The sequence below is a fragment of the Melospiza melodia genome, chromosome 9 (genome assembly GCF_035770615.1).
Source record: "Melospiza melodia melodia isolate bMelMel2 chromosome 9, bMelMel2.pri, whole genome shotgun sequence".
Taxonomy (NCBI): domain Eukaryota; kingdom Metazoa; phylum Chordata; class Aves; order Passeriformes; family Passerellidae; genus Melospiza; species Melospiza melodia.
Genome location: NC_086202.1, coordinates 4,319,934 through 4,337,500, shown reverse-complemented (window position 1 = coordinate 4,337,500; position 17,567 = coordinate 4,319,934). Strand labels below are relative to the sequence as shown.

The following is a 17,567-nucleotide window of genomic DNA, read 5'->3' as shown; positions in this document are numbered from 1 at the left end:
CCGGGGAACGGCAACCTCAGCTCGGGGGACGCCCCTCTCAGTCCGGGGAGCGGCACCCTCATCCCGGGGGAATGGCACCCCTCATCCCGGGAGCGGCCCCCTCATCCCGGGGAACGGCCCCCTCAGCTCGGGGATGGCCCAAGGGGCGCAGAGGGCCGGAGTTAATTCGCGTGGAAAACACCTTGTGAGATTACTGAGTCCCAAATATGACCCGTGCCAACCTTACCTTGGCTACGTCCAGGTTTTCCTTAACCACCTCTGACTCCCTCACCTCCCTGGGCAGCCCATTCCAATGTCAAACCACTCCTTCTGAGAAGAAATTGCTCATAATGTCCGCCCTAAAACTCCTGTAGTGCAGCTTAAGGCAATATCCTCTTGTCCTGTCACTGGCAGCTTGGGAGAAGAGACTGAACTTGTGCCAGGAGAGGTCTAGGGTGGATTTTAGGAAAAGGTTCTTCCCCCACAGTGTGATCCAGCTCTGAACAGGCTCCCCTGTTGGACTCAACACCTCAAAAGTCTTTTTCTACTGAAATGGTTCTTGGATTCTGTGAAACTTGTTAATATGTCAAAATTTGCAGCAGCGGGATTCTCCCAAATTGTGTCCTGATAGTCCACCACACAGGAGAGAAGCTATGAATAAAAGAGGCCATCAATAAAAGATGGGGTTCATTTAATTTGCAGTAGGATCTCACCTGGAGCTGGGGGAACGCTGCTCCTGTGGCAGACAGACCCAGGGAATGAGGGTGTCAAGTTCTGCTTCCAGCAGTGCTCAGTGCAGGAATTTCAGGCTGTTCCCAGTCTGTGACTCTCTGGAAATGGACCTGGACGGGCTTCGACAAACTAATACTGCAAATACAGCCACATGCTGCTTTTTGTCACTTAAAGCATTGTTTTATAGCATTTACCAGCAATGGAAAATGCATTTTCTCCGCTTTAATCAAAGAATTAATTAAAATTAATTAATGTAAATGCTTGAGTGTGTTGTCTCAGCCTCATTTTTGTGTTTCTAAATGCGTGTGATACTTCTGAAATGCGTTGCAAACTCATCCACTTTTAGAAGCGTTTATTTTCTGCATTTGGTGACAATGTGGTTATGTGGAAGATGACTCTGATCCTGGAGGAGCAATGATCTGCACAAAATTATGGACTTCTGGTGAGAAGAATTGTGTTTAACATAGAGGGGACTGGGTAGAACCTCTGTTTTGGGGATTTTCATGTGTTCATGTGCATTATATTTTAAAGTAAAGCTGAAAAAAATGGAAGAAAATAAGCCGAAATTTCAAAGAGTAAATTGATTCACATTAGTTTTTTATTGAGCTGGCAGTAGCCAGGATAACCATCCTAAACACTGCATTTGTCAGTAGCAATATTTTATGTTTCTAATCTCACATGATCTCACCGTGGGATGAAAGTCCTTTGGAATAAACCAGTTTGATCCTGACACGGGACTCACCAATCAGCATTTAAGAACGTGCTGCTTTTTATTTGCATTAGGCTGTCTGACCAGTTTTCTCACAAGCCCAGTGGATTAAATTTTACTTCCCATTTCCTCAGCAGAGATGCAGTATCAGAGAGCTTTTTCTCTTGTTTACCTTTGGAGCAGACGGTTCTCGGTCTTCTGGTTCCCTGCAGAGCAGCCAGAGCCAGCTCAGATGCTGCAGTAGTTTCTCTGGGAAGTCATGGTAATGCACAGCTTCTTTTTGTTCACTTTTGGACTAATTTTTACTGGAAACCCTTTTTGGATAAAAGGTAAGCTTTCTTTTTTTTACATGTTCAGAAAGTTTTCTCCAAGTCTGCTTGGACACTGATTGTAATCATGCAAACCTTTGACACTGTGCCACAGCTCTTCCCTGTGCAGCCCTGCTCATTGAGAGAATCTTGGAAAAGATTATAGGTTGAAACTTTTTATAGTTGAGCTCTTTTTGGGGTTTTTTCCTCCTGGATGTCATAGGTATGTAAATCCATCATTGTCTGGTTGTGACAACTGCAGTTGCTGTCACTCTCACCATTAGTAGGGGTGGTAGGAAAACATTTCTTCTTCTCTGATGTGAGGGAAATTCCTCCAATTTCATTGGAATTTTTCATTAATTCATCTCCATTTATGATTTGGCTTCACATTTTAGATTTAAGTGTAACACCTGAAATGTTTCTTAGAAAGTGGTACTTTTATGACGCGCATCAAAGATGGTTTCCTGCTTTCAGGTGTCAAAATTTGAATTGTTAAAAGAGCATCTCCGTGGTTAGTTCAACATACACTTGACTCATGAAACAAAATGAATTTTGTGATTTAGATAATAAAATTATTGAAGATTAAGAGCAAAATCACAACATGAAGGGCTGATATTCTTTTCAGATCAGTTTGCTAATATCAGCTTCCGCATTTTGATTGTAATTGCAGCCTGTACTGTTAAATATATGCTACCTGCACCTAGCTTTTAAAAATCCTGATGCTATCTAACAGGTAGAGATCATCATTACACTGGAGAAACCTCCTCACTTTGAATGGCTGGTTGTGTGACTTTTGTGCAATTATGAATTCCTTTCACAGGAATGGGGAAGCTGAGGGTGACTTTGTACTACTGTAAATGTGAAGAAATCTCTTTGTTTCCTTAAAAAAGAACAACTTAATAAGGAAGAAACCACTTCCATTGTTATTATTGTTGATTCTGTTTAAAAGCAATGGTTGTGTCTCTGTTGATCAAACCAGTTGATGAGCAGACAGGAAAAGGAAGATTAATTCAACTTTACACAATTTTTTAAAGTCACTGGAGGTTGTTTTTGTCTTTATAAAGCCACTTACCTGAAACCAGTTACTTGGCAGCCTTCTTATCTTTAGCTTCCTGCATTAGCATGTTGTTCTGGAGATAATTCTGGTATCATGTAAAAGGCTACAAACCTTTTGCAAAGATCTGACTGTTGCTAGAACAAACAAAACGCAAGATTAGCAATGGCAGGAGGCAGTGTGGTGAGCCACGTTTTCTAAGGAAGGGAAGGGAAGGGAAGGGAAGGGAAGGGAAGGGAAGGGAAGGGAAGGGAAGGGAAGGGAAGGGAAGGGAAGGGAAGGGAAGGGAAGGGAAGGGAAGGGAAGGGAAGGGAAGGGAAGGGAAGGGAAGGGAAGGGAAGGGAAGGGAAGGGAAGGGAAGGGAAGGGAAGGGAAGGGAAGGGAAGGGAACAAATTGTATCCAGAGCACAACTAAAAGTATTCCTTATTCAGGACAATGGAAAAAGGAGAAGGCCAGCTGCGCCAATTATCTGTGGTACATCAGGTTAAAAGTGTCAGTCATGGAGGAAAAAATGATAAAGTCACAAAGTTAATAATCCAGAATATGAGATAATTAAGATTTTGTTTAAATGCTTTGATAGTTTTTCTTTGTGTGCCCCAGAATAGCCCAGCTTCAATCTGAAGTAACTTTTTTCAAAGTTTGATCATTCCTGAGCTCTTCACTCTTTCTCCATTTCTGGCTGGATCAGAGTAGGCTTTTGGCTATCACCCCTGTGCAGGTGCCAACATAATGCCTTATTCTTTCTGATTCTTTACCAATTTCAAACTTTATTTTCAGGTGGATCCTCTGAACACACATCCAGACTTTCTACATTAGAAATAATCATTCCTCGAAGTCTGACAGGCAGAGAGAAACATCCCCCATTTTCTCATGAGGTTTGTTATTCTGATTTTCTTTTTTTCTGATTGTTGATGCTGTCCTTCATTACACATACACACAATAGATGGTATAAAGAGATTTTTGTAATGAAATGTTCCCCACTCTCACTCTTCTGAATCTTAGTGTTTTCAGCTAGTTTTAAGTAAATTTGTTCCCACAAAGGTCTGTGATTGTACTCTGAGTGCCTTCCAAACTTCTAATCCTGTTAATGACCCTGTAAGACAGAAGTGAGAAGGGACATGAAGCATATTTTCATTTCTTCTGAGTCAGATTAGATGTTGAACCTGAGCTAACATCCATGCTGTCCATGTTCTGCTCTTTGGATAAGAACCAGAGGATTTCAGCCATGTGGCACCCAAAGGATAAAAATGGTCCCACAGACTGGCACAGGTTAAGAGATGAGTTAAAAGAGAAACCTGAGCCTTAATTCTTCAGTTCTGAGGTCACTTACCTTTGTGCCAGATGCTGAGTTCATTTACTGAAATAACTGTTAATGAAACAACATTAGTCATCTTTGTGCAAGCAAATTAGGGGATAAAAGACTGGGACTCGTTTATCTGATTTACATAAGGAGTGTCACAAAGCACGATGTGGTACTGAGCAAAGAGTGCATTCAGGGACTGTGCCCTCCTGTCTAAATGAAAATATAGATTCATAGAATTTACACTTTACATAGGAGAGAATGTTCACTTTGCTGCTGAGAGTTTGAAATATGAGAGTTAGGAATCTTGTGATTTTTTTACTTAAAACCTACACAGTAGCTGAGCCTCTCTTGTCAAGCAAAACATGGAATAAACACAACCAAATAGAAAAATCACCTAATTAAGTGATATATTTTCTTTTATTTTCAGGAGCATTCAGATGACAATCTTTCTTACTCAGTTAAAACCAGAAATGGAACATACCTCCTAAAGCTGAAGAGAAATAAGTATGTGATAGAGTGTTCTAAGGAATTGTCTTGTTTCGGGGTTAGTTGCATACAGAGAAGAATTTTTATACTGAAAAAATTCAGAAGAAACCATTTAAATGTCAGATTGTAGCAACTATATTTAACAACTCTGTATTTAACAACTCTGTTAAATACTGGTAAATATAGTGTCTCTGTTATGGTAATATCTTGTAAATAGAGGGGAATAAAAGTTTTTCTAGCTTTGAAGAAATTAATTTTGACTATTTTTTTATTAGCAGTGCAAGACAGAACATTTCAGAAAATCCTTAGGAAAAGTTAGAATTCAGTTCAATATTAGTTTTTTATTAGCAGGTCAGAGGGATTTTAGCTCTGTTGTATTTTAAGAAATGTTTCTGTTTCTCTTATTCCTCATTCCTGAGCCTGTAATAGGCCAGGTTATGCAACTGTGTTTGCTTAGATTCCTTTCTATGGATATTTTAGTTATAAAATAAATGTTTCAAAATAACTTATTTTCCAAAAATTCCAGCTTGTTTTAAAGTATTTTGTTTCATGTGCTTGGGTTTTAATAATAATTTAGCACTGAGTGTGCTGGTAACAGAATGTAGCACTTACCAGGACCCTTGACTCATTTCTTGTTTTTAGGCCATTAAAAGAGCAGTAGTTTATTTTTGTTTCCAGAAAACTTCTCAGTGACAACTTTAAGCTGTACACATATGGGGAAAATGGGAAACTGCAGGCAACACCATCCAAAAATGAGGTATTGTACATAATAAAACTTCCCCTTTGTGGCAGAATTTTTTCTCAAAAATCAGGAGAGCCAAGAAAAAATAGATTTGCTGGGAATGAGACTTTTGTGAGTTTTCACAGTGGAGCATTTCTGTTTGACAGTTACCAGTGATCTAAAGATGAGGTTCAGGGGGCCTGGGCTGTTTGTGGGGTGCAGCCCCCCTGTTCCCCAAGGTGTGAAAGATTTCCCAGGAGATTATGCCCAGCCTGAATTTGAGCCATCTTTGCATAATATGCAATTTAAAGTGCAATGGCAGCATCAAAGCTCTGTAGTTTTTCAATCCTGTATCAAATAAGCCTTATAAATACTTCTAAATTTAATTTCATCTTTAAACTCCACATGAGCTCAGTGAGACTTAATTGGGTGGTTTGTGCATGAAAGATCTCCTCAGAGCAGTTCTTAAGCAGGATGAGCAATGTAGATAAAAATATAAACATATTTTATAAATTTATAAAAATACTATAAAAATTTATAAAAATCTAAAAGATGGTGATGAGTTAAACTAAAAAGCTGGCTGTGTTCTAGAACCAAGGGACCAAAGGCTACTTTAGGTACTCATGTCAGGGGATATTCTCCTCCAAGAAGGTCAGGATTACTTTCCAAGTAGGGAGCTCTGTAAATTTCTAACAGCCAGCCCTGATGTCATGGAAATAATGTGGTTAGTTAGAAAATTAGTTTGCAGTTGAAGGCAGCCACCTTGTTGTGTCACTAATGATGTGGGTTTGTTCCTTTCAGACACACTGTTATTATCATGGCACTGTTGAAGGAATTGCTGACTCCACACTTGCTCTTAGCACATGTGATGGCCTTAGGTATTGCCTCTTCCTATTTTTTTTAATATTTCACCTTTTGATGAAGCTGAAACTCATTAAAGCTTTTATAGTTGCCCTCAACTCCCACTTTTTTTCCTCTTTTCCAAAATTCCTGCACGGAAAAAAAGATAATATGAGAGAAATTGTAATAAATGTAGGGAGAAACTGGGCATAACCTGAGGCTTCCAGATGTGAGTGTTGTGACCAGAGATACCTTTGTAGAAAAAAAATCTTACCTTGATGAAGCTTTTGTTGAACTTAAAACACTCCTGCAAACAACTTTGTCTTATGAATGGGCACCTTTCAAAAGACAAACCATTTTCATGAAAAAAATTTGTGCAAATTTGAACTGGTTTTTGTTTTTCAAATACAATAAAATCACAAATGGGATAAAATTCACCCATGGCAGTTCTTTAAATGAATAGAGGGCTGAAAGGCCCCTTGGCATCAGCTCTGTACCCACAATCCAGACTCATTTACTAACAATTTACTAACAATAGTAACATTTACTATTGGCTTCATTCTCTTTTTTTTCTTCCTTTTCTAACTGATTCAAGAAGCCCACACTGGTTGAGTATTTTAAACAAGTTCTGTTTAGTCTTTTATTATCTTTTATTGTAAAAGACTGAATTGTGTTTTATTAATATGTATATTAATATTATTTCAAATAATAATTTATTTCCATGTAGTGTCTAAGTATCCAGCTGTTGTTCATTCATCTAGTCATAACCACGAGGGAAAAATGATGAAATAATGTTTTATTCTATTATGATTGTTAGGGGAATTCTCTACATTGGAGGCAAATGGTATGGAATGGAGCCCCTGAACACATCCAGCACATTTGAACATGTGCTTTATGGACTGGAAGATGAGCAGGGTATCCCCTTCCACTGTGGGGTGCTGAAGGGCAGCCTGGAGCATGAGATGTTTGTGAAGCCATCTGTGAAATACACATTTTCATCAAACAGTACCTCCAGCAGGGACAGGCTCCTCAGGGTAAATGTATTTCTGTTTCTCCCTTGAGCTGCACTCCAAGGCATCTCCAGGGCTCTTGCTGGACGTTTCCTTGTGGCCTTTCCATGGACACCAGGCTGGTGGGAGCCCTGCTGAGGAAATCCTGGAGCAGAGGATCAGCACAGTGGGGATCTCACCCAGCAGGGTCTGGCCAGGGCAGCTGTGGGCAGGACATGCAATGCACAAGCTGCCATTGAGCATGCCAGATGCATGCCAGTGTCTGACCTGCTGTGAATTACTGACACAGAGATGTTTGTGGGGTAATCTGACACAAGTTGAGGCCACGTTACAAAATGCAGCATTGCAAACTCATTATGTTAATTTGCTGTGCTTTCTCATTTGCAGGAGAAGCGAGCTGTCCTGCCCCAGAAAAGCTATGTAGAGTTATTTGTGGTTGTGGATCACAAAAGGGTAATTATATCATCCAACACTAAATACATTTTATTCTTTTGATCATTTTTCTTCTCTGACACTGTTATGGTATTTTACAGTTTTTGCTGAAGAATTCCGATTCTGCTGCAGTGCAAAAGGAAACAGTGGAGCTGATTAATTATGTTGATGGGGTAGGTGAGATAAGTTGCCTGGATTCAACATTTTCTATTTTATGATAGTGTTCAGAAGAGCAGCTTTCTTTCCCAAAAGATATGTTTAGGTACTTTCATAAAGTTTTCAGTCATACTTCATTTTATATTCTAAATCTTTTTATTTAGTTTACAATTTATAAATATTTTATACTTCACTTACAATTACAATTATCATATATTGAGTTTCAAAGAAACTGAGTTATGTCCTGGTCACTATGTTCAGCTTATTGTTTACTCAGTAGTAATTAAGTCACTTTTCAGAATTCCATCAGAACAGCTAAGGGACATTAATTATCCTTTTTTTTCAGATGTATAGTCCATTAAACATCCAGATTGTTTTGGTTGGATTAGAGATTTGGACAGATGCCAACCACATATCTGTGATGGATGGCTCAGCTGGGGATGTGCTGAGTAGATTTGTTTCTTGGAGACAGAAGGATCTCCTGAAGCGCTCAAGAAATGACGTTGCTCACCTCATAATGTAAGTTTGCATCCAGTGGCAGAACCAGCCATGCTGCCAGTGTTAATGTATATGATTTGGGGCTTGTATGTTCATTAAATTATAGCTGGAGTAAAATCCTCTGCACTTCCAAAATGGTTTAACCTGGAAAAATGACAAGAAAGTATAATGGATTCTTAAGAGTTAATCAGCTCCAGGGACAGGGTGACCTCCAGAGGTCCCTTCCCTCCTTGGCCCTTCTGTAATTGAGTGCCCTGACACAGCAGACTTAAGGGATTGATCATTATTTTCAAGCTCTTATTCAGATATTCATTATTAATTAGAATAAAACCCTGCTGTGGTGATAAATTCCTTCTTGACTTCAGGAAGACCAAATTGTGCCTTGCAATATTTCTTTCCAAATGATCAGTGTCTTTTAGTAGAAATCATGAACTTTGAACGCATCTCTAACACCACCTCCAAACTGCTCTTGTTGCAGAGGGAGAAGCTCTTTCAGTGGATCCATTGGAATGGCTTTTGTGGGCTCTGTGTGCTCACATGTCCAGGGAGGGTCAATCAGCACTGTGAGTACATCATCATTTGGGTATGGAAGAAATTGGCCCTGGTCCTTGGCCTATTTTCACCCTGGTCATGGAGTTGGCTCATTTCTTTCATGGTCTTTTTTACTTAAAGAGTTGTGGTTTTTTTATACCTTTTTTTTTTCTTAAGTATTTCCCAATTTCTTTGTCAAATTCCAGCCTACTTGGCTCATTTAATCTTCAACAAATCCTTTTGGTCATCTTTTGTGATTCATCAAACTCAATATTGCATATCTCATCCTTATACAATTGAAGTTTATAACCACAGAGGTTGGGATTGGAATGCAACTACAAAATAATCTTTAAATAAATAGAAAGTGAACATAATGCACTGTAGTGTCAAGTGTCTGGAATTCCTCACAATAGGACTGTAAGCAGGCAAAATTTTTTTTAAAAATTAGTACAAAACTATTTTTATTCCCACCCTTGGGGCAGAACCTGTAAATGCAGAAGTTCCTGTCCTTAAAGTATGGATGCCACAACATTGTGGACAATCTCAGAAGCAGATCCTGTTCTTTGCCACTACATTTGTTGTTGAAGACTCCTTTGAAATCAATGTCTAACAGTGTTAAAATAGAACAGAATCACAGAATAAAACCTGCAATGGTGATCCAGACCAGCTGCCAACTTATTATCCAGAATATGATCCTCAGGGAAGGAGTGGCAGAATCTGGCCCTACCTGAAAATAAAATTACAAATTTTCAGTCCTTGCTGCTTTCACCTTGCAATACAATTTGGTATCGTGCCTTCACAGTCCCTGAGAGCTTTGTGGTGGGAGTAAATCACTGGGTACAGACAGTGTTTTCCACAGTTTCACTGTTTTAAACTTGATTCTCTTTATTAGCTGAATCATGACAAAATGTTGCGGCACGCCACAGTAGTGGCTCACGAGCTGGGGCACAATCTGGGAATGAAACATGATGACAAGAGGTGTCCTGCAAACTATATCATGCACAGCACAGATAAGTAAGATTTCCACTTATTTTATTTCAATAATTTATTTTGTTTGCAGTGACTATGCCTTACAAGCTGTGAAACTCCTGTGAATCTGGAAGAGCTTTAGTGGATGGGGAGTTGTTTGAAAAATTTGATCACAGAGGTGGAGTGACTGACTTAGTATGTGACATCATTTTAATTTACATGAAATTTCATCTGTTTTCTGACCCCATCATTCTTATTTGTAACATTCCTAAAAACATATTTGGACTTAATTAATTTTTTTTAATAATAATGTCTTGCTGGGGTTTTTTCACCCTGTTGAGAATGTTTACATGTACTCACTGGGTTTGTGCAAATATGCAACAAATTATTTACCAGTTAATTAAAAAAAAACAACTTATTGTCTTACATTTACTTCAGTTCATTTATTCTTTGGCTTCCCCTTAAGAGAAAAAGATCATAATATTTTATTTATCTCCAGTTATATTAATAATCAGGGTAACTGAACACTGGACAAAACTACTCTAGGAAAGGGGCATTCCTCAGTTCTTAGGGACTCCAAATTAAGATGAATGTTTTCCTGAGAATATTTTTAATCAAACATTTTTACACTCAGTATAGAATTTCTGAGGCCTGTTTCATACAGGACACCAGAGTAGACAATCTCTGGCATCTAAAAGCATTCATATTAATATAGTATTTTAAACTTCTGGTATTTCACTTTAATGCAAAGTAAAATAAAAGTTAACTGGTTTATGATCTCCTAGCATTATGAAATACAATATTTATTATGGAACAACAATATTTTAAGAGCTTGAGTTGCATGTTCTCCTGTAAGCAAAATATTTATAATAATCCAATATTATCCTTTCCAGTGGATCCAGGAATTTCAGCACCTGCAGTGCTGATGATTTTGAGGCCTTTATTCTAGGTGGAGGAGGAAACTGCCTTAGAAATCCTCCCAAAACAAGCAATGTGTACAAAGAACCTGTCTGTGGTAATAATGTGGTGGATAAAAATGAAGAATGTGACTGTGGCAAACCACAGGTAATGCATCAAATTGAGATGGATACTTGTTGTACATTATATTATATTATATTATATTATATTATATTATATTATATCATATCATATCATATCATATCATATCATATCAGATATCTTATATCATATCATATTGTTCTATATAATACTGGCTTAATTGCATTATTATCTGAGGAGTTTTCCTTGTAATTTTGCATTTTTGCAAGCAATATCAAAATAAATGTTAGTAAAAGTTTAAAATCATGCTTTGATTTTGATGTGGACTCAGTTAAGGGCTGTTGGACTCCACAAAGCATTGAGACACTGCTGAGAAAGAAGTGAAATTCTTGGGTGTGAGACACCACTGGGTTTTGTGCTGGTTTAGCATCATGGATATTTCTGTTCCATGACAGAGACTGTTTATCTATAGAACATGGACAGGTTTGTCAACTGCAACCCTTCACCTTTGCCTAGACAAAATGACTTTTAAGAGTCACATTTGCATTGTCAAAATGTCCCTCCAAGAACGGGAGATATTGGCTCATTCTTCAGAAGGTAAAAGTGTCTCAAAAAAGGCAGCAATAAATCAAAAGGTTGCCAGCAAGCTCTGGTTCCATTGGCATCCCTGTGCCACAGCCCATCCAAACTGGTGATTTTCTGCTGACTAGTACAAACAGAAGACAGCAGCAATATCTGCTGGTTCTTTTTACAGCAAGAAAATGTGAGAATCTGACACAGTTATTTAACCTTTGGCTTGTCCATCCGCGTGGGCTGGTGAGTACTTTCCTGGGTGTGTAAATAAAACACTATTCCCTTTCCATGTTGTCAGGAATGCTCCAACCCCTGCTGTGATGCTGCCACCTGCAAACTCACCCCTGGCTCCCAGTGTGCTCAAGGACTGTGCTGCAAAAACTGCAAGGTGGGCAATGCTTTATTAAACTCAATTGTTACTGTTCATTGGCATTTTTTAGTGGTTGAAAAGAGCTATCCTAGTCCTCTTGACATATTTTCAAATGACATTGACTAGTAAGAGAGTATGAAAGAAGAGAATTTGTCTTATAAATGTTCTCAGTTGTTTTTGTTTCACTCTAGAACTTCCCCTGTTGCAGTACTGAAAGTGTTCTCCCTCTTTGGTCTAGTTTAAAGTGGCAGGAGCAGAGTGCAGAGCCAAACAAGATGTCTGTGATCTCCCTGAGTACTGCAATGGAAGCACTGCCTACTGCCCAGATGATGTTTACATCATGAATGGCCACCCCTGCAGCAACAGCAAGGCTTATTGCTACTATGGGGTGTGCCAGAGCTTTGATGCACAGTGTGAATCCATCTATGGCAAAGGTGGGCTTGGCATTTAATATAAACCCATTTGTAGGCTCCTGATAAATATTTCCAATTTTTCTTTCTGGTGTTTTTCAGACACCTTACTGAGATTCACTATTTTTTTTTTTTTTTTTTGTACAGGGGCACGAAAAGCACCTGATATATGCTTTGAAAAAGCAAATATTAAAGGAGATAGGTTTGGAAACTGTGGGATGAAAGGTGGAGTGTACAAGAAATGCCCTGTCCAGTAAGTCACCACCAAATAAAAGTTAACCTTAAAATCTTCAATGTAAAAAAATATGTTTGTTACAAAGTCTTAAAATGAGAGATTTAAAAGAATATTTTTTCAAATGCAAGCTAAAAAGTTGGATTGGATTTGCACCGATCCTGACTAAAAGCTGGAATGGATTACAGTGATCCTGATTTTGGTCTGTTCACCTTGTCTCAGAGTATCCTTCATTCCCAACAGGCACAGTCTGTGTGGGAAGCTGCAGTGCACCTCTGTCAGTCTCCAGAACCTCCCAGCCTGGAGTGTTGTCAATAATGCCTCTGGGGTTTTGTGCTGGTCCTCTGACTTTGACCTAGGATCAGATATCCCTGATCCTGCCCAAGTTCATGATGGCACAGCCTGTGGAGAGAACAAGGTAAGAGGAACCACAGCAGCCTGACAGAATATATTCCATGTGGAAGGTTCTGAACTTCCAAAAATATTCCCTGGCTCTCTTGTTCATATGATATAACACAATAAAAATCTTTTGGGATTAATACATGCAAACAGTTAATTAGCTCTTCAAAAAACTGGGATGCTACATTATCAAATTACTCCATCAAAGTGCATCCACAGAGTTAAGCAAACCTGAGACAAATAAAGTTAGAAAATTCTGAAATACTGAATGTTGTATCAGTCCTTTTTCTTAACATGTAAGTGAAAGCTTGTAAACATATACACTTATATAGCATATTTATAAAAGGATGGGATTTTTTAAAGTGTTGTGTTTGCAAGACACTAATTACTTGTTGCAGGCCTGTTTAGGTTTTGAATGTCTTGATGCAAGATTTCTGGGCTACAGCTGTGATGTAAAGGAGAAGTGTAATAATAATGGGGTGAGTAGATGGTGCTTTGTGTCCTGTTTCTAGACTGTGCAAATTCCCTGCTTTTAAGCAATAACCAAGCAGATGGCTTTGCTTTTTCCTGATCTGTATTGAAAGTTAAATCCACTTTTTTTACCTGTAATTTGCCAGAACACTGCAAACCCCTTAGCACTAACATTGAGAGGCATTTTGTCTCAATTTCCCAAGGGAATTTTTTTTAATATTGCCGAGCTGGTGAATTACAAAAGGAAAACATTCCTTTGAGGATGATGATCTGGTAATTCCTGATTTATATACGTCTCTGTGAAAAATCAAAATGGAGTCCAAAAGTTGTAAAACTAAGAAGGTTTCTGCACTGTGATGAATTGCAGGCAGGTAACACAAATGTTAACTTAGAGAGAATTACCACGGGGTATCAGAATCCCCCAGTGGTTTGGGGTGCTGTGGAGGGGCAGAGCTTATTCCCAGTTAATATTTCATGTATCTCCATGCAGTACTATGCAGTATTTTTTATTTCCACATGCAATTCCATGCATGGAGCTCCAAATCCATGCCAAAGGTTTGAGTGGCCACTCTCGGGGAGGTGTTGTTTGACTAATGAGCTGTTGTTTGACTAATCGCTGTGTTTGGGCTGTAGGGGTGTGACAGCCCTGGGGGCTGTCCCTGCCTGACTCACGAGTCGCTTTTGTTTGAGCTGTAGGTGTGTAACAACAACGGGAACTGCCACTGCAACCCGGGATGGGCCCCTCCTTTCTGCAACCAGTCTGGCTACGGCGGCAGCATTGACAGTGGCCCAGCTCACAGAGGTAGGACACTGAAACTGGCCCTCATTCTGCCCCAGGGACTGAGAAATAACCTACTAAAAACATAAAAATAATCTACTAATAACATAAAAATAATCTACTAATAACATTAAAAAAAATCTACTAATAGCATACTAATGGTTTTTTCTGTTCCATGAGATCCAAGTCATGGACTGACTCAAAGAACAAACATTATTATTTGGTAATGAAGTAGCTTTTGCTGGCCTTTACAAACAAAATGTTTTCCATCTCTTTGTCTAGAAGCAAAGTTCATAATCTGTAGTTTTCTGAGGAAAATCTCTGTTACTTTCTGCAGAACTTCATTGGATTTTACTAAATTTGTACTTTGGGAAAGGGAAAAACCTTTTTGTATTTATTAAAAGTTTAGGAAAGTAAAGCAAACATGCAGAGCACTTGTGGTAAGCAAATAAAAAACGAATTTGTCTGCTTCAGAATTATTGAAAACATTTTATGGAAAAGGAAAAACACTGCATATACATAGGGTGGGCAAGGCAGAAAGAACTTGTAATACCATAAGGCCAAATCCTATTTTTCTGATTGCAACATGTTATAAATTTCAGTGAAACTGTTAATTCTATTCTGCAACAATTTGAAGATTGTACTGAGTAAAACAAAAAAAGGTTTTAATAGCTTTTAAATTATTTAAAATTCTATGATTTCAATTCTTTTTCCCTAGATACATCACTTCGGGATGGGCTGCTGATTTTCTTCCTCCTGGTGCTGCCTGTAGCCATCCTCATTGCAGTAGCAGTGTTTAAACGTGATGCAATAAGGAGAAGACTTTGCAGGAAAAGCAGAGGACAGCACAGGTATTTCCCTTCTCACAGGTGCTATTCCAGGATGAAATTGTGCCCCAGGGCAGTGCAGCAAGGCTTTATCTACACAAAATATTGCACACCTCCTGCAGGACAAGCTGCCCTGCTAACAGCAGCAGTGGGGAGTTAACAGCCCATCCCTGCTCCTTGGAGGTGCAATCCAGACACTCCACTTGTCTGTTCTCAAGCATTTTTTCCCCAAATCCATTGCACTTTCCTAAATTTTGTTGATGATTTTATTGTATAAACACAGGGGCAGAGCATATTGAAATTGCTGTCGAGTCCAGAGCAGGATGGACTCAAAGCAGAGCCCAGAGCTCTGAGCTGTAGCTGTGTCCTTGGAAAATGCTGCACCCCTGAAGGATTCCTGATGATGTGGTTTCTGTTTCAGGGATAGCAATGGGCAGGAACCAAAGCAAGGCAACAGAGCAAGTCATGAAACAGGAAACAATCAGGTAAAATAGATGGAGACTTGGATTATTTCATGTTGGGTAATCCAGACTGCACAGTGCCTTTTCCCCAAAGCATTAATCATGGCTTTGTGACTTTCTGATACATTGAAACCACCTCTGTTATTTCTTTGGCCAAACACTGGGGACGCTGCTTAGCCAGGCTGTGGGTTTAGTTCTGATAAAACAGAATAAAAATTATCAAAACAAAATGTTGCAAGAGAATATGAAGAAAGTCCCAGCAAATGACAGCCAGTTCTAAAATGGCATTAGCTTAATACTGAAAAATTACCTACACTTTGTGTTTTCTGCTAACCTGACTTTTTGCAATGTCTTTTCCAGCCTACTGCATCCAGTCACAATATTTTTACCATATTGCATTTTCCTGGTACAAGGTTTGTAGTGTTTAAAACCTTCTTCACTTTATCTTCCCTATGTTTAAAACCTTCTTCACTTCATCTTCCCTATGTTTAAAACCTTCTTCACTTTATCTTCCCTATGTTTATGTTGCTGTAAGTGAAGTTATTGATGTCCTGTGTCCTGCTTAGGGGGATTTTTCATGCAGCATCATGAAATAGATTAAAGATTAGATTAGATTTAATTAATAGATAAATTAAGTTTAAATTAATTAGGTTAATTAATATATTAATTAGATTTAATTAACAGATTTTTCATCCAGCATTAAGCATAGATTAAAGGCTTGAAGGAAAAATGTTGGCATAAACACAGGTAAATGCTGCAAGGGAGAGGAAGGGGCAGAGAGAATTGGGTGGAAATGACAGAAACTGCTTAAAAATGGTAAAGAACCAGTTTGGAAATGTCAGATGTCTCAAGTCATGAGATACTAACCACAAAGTGTTTTCCACACTTCAGGCAGCCAGTCCAAACCCAGCCTCCTGCAGCTTCCTCAAGACCTCAGCGACCCCCAGTCCCACCTAGACCAATTGTCTGAGATCTCTCTTGGGAACCCTCAGCCAATTCTGACAAAAAACTGGCCTGAAAAACAAATGAAAGGATTTCAATGCTCCAGTGCTGTCCTTGTGCAGCCAAATTGCCTTTGGGAAGCAGGTCCCTCCTGGCCCTGGGTGCCAAGGGGCTCTGAGCACAGACTGGGCACACCCCAGGGTTTTGCTCCTTGCTGCTGGCTGTGTTTGTGCCTCCTCTACCTCAGTTTTACAGATCAGACCCTGGAGGTCATTGTGCACAGGAGTGAACCTGGGGGAGTGCCAGAGGACAGGACTGGCACTGCTGCCTCCCCCTCAGGCCACAGAGAAGTGAACTCTGCTGTTCACATCATTCAAAGATGGGAGATCTGCACTTTACCTCCTCTCCTCTCCTCTCCTCTCCTCTCCTCTCCTCTCCTCTCCTCTCCTCTCCTCTCCTCTCCTCTCCTCTCCTCTCCTCTCCTCTCCTCTCCTCTCCTCTCCTCTCCTCTCCTCTCCTCTCCTCTCCTCTCCTCTCCTCTCCTCTCCTCAGGACACTCAGGGTCTGCAGAGCCAGGTTTGGGGACAGTCCCTGTGCCCTGCCATGACACCTGTGTCTTGGTTTGCAAAGCCAGGTCTCTGCTAAGGAAGGCAGGAGCCTCCCCTGAAATGGAAAATGTAAACCCCTCCCTCCAAATTGTTATAAATTTTAAATTAAGGGGCTCTCAGGCAAAAATATGGGAGCAGGAATAACAGTTCTTTGCTAGGGGAGAAAATAAAAAGAAAAAATAAACAACACAGTAAACCAAAACAACACTGCCAGAGTCAGAACACAACCTGACACCCTGTTGGCAGCAGTCCAGTTGGAATTGTGGCTGCAGAACTCCTGGAGTGCCACCAGCCCAGAGCCCACCTCTCACACCCCACCAGCCAGGTCAGCTTGCATTTCAGGTAATTTATAAAAGTAACCTCACTTGAGGACACCAGGAACTCTGTAGGTCATGTCCTGAGTGTGAAAGGACCCATCCATGTCTGTTACAGAAAATGTGGGATATTGGGAACACCTCTGCAGCTGCACAGGGTTTACTGGGGGTGGCAGCTTGGCCTTTTCCCTACAAATTGATTCCACCACAAAAGGAACAGGTTTAACTTTTGTCATTCTGAATGGGACACTTAGAAACCAGCACTGGTTTCAAAGAGGATGTACGGAGGGATAAAGATTTCCAAATAGGCTCCATCAAATGTCTCTGTGGGAGATGGATGCAGGAAATCCAGGGAAAGTCTCCACCAGCTGCAGTGCAGAGAACACCTCACTGCCAAAACAGAGCTGTGGGTGTGCATCCTCCTTCCCTGGGCACTGCAGCATGCCCTGGCTGT

General features: G+C 39.8%; 1 protein-coding gene across 1 annotated transcript; it reads left to right on the top strand.

The window, feature by feature from the left end:
• Positions 1-1,581: 1,581 nt before the first annotated feature.
• LOC134421628 (disintegrin and metalloproteinase domain-containing protein 9-like) lies at positions 1,582-16,618 on the top strand. The gene is made up of 22 exons (XM_063162813.1): positions 1,582-1,749; positions 3,561-3,658; positions 4,514-4,590; positions 5,251-5,329; positions 6,095-6,171; positions 6,951-7,167; positions 7,531-7,596; positions 7,677-7,748; positions 8,078-8,250; positions 8,708-8,792; positions 9,653-9,774; positions 10,623-10,794; positions 11,600-11,689; positions 11,910-12,105; positions 12,229-12,334; positions 12,557-12,731; positions 13,111-13,191; positions 13,880-13,985; positions 14,680-14,812; positions 15,210-15,273; positions 15,610-15,662; positions 16,141-16,618. The coding sequence occupies exons 1-22, from the start codon at positions 1,680-1,682 to the stop codon at positions 16,217-16,219; spliced, it is 2,391 nt and encodes a 796-aa protein (XP_063018883.1). The 5' UTR covers positions 1,582-1,679; the 3' UTR covers positions 16,220-16,618.
• Positions 16,619-17,567: the final 949 nt, after the last annotated feature.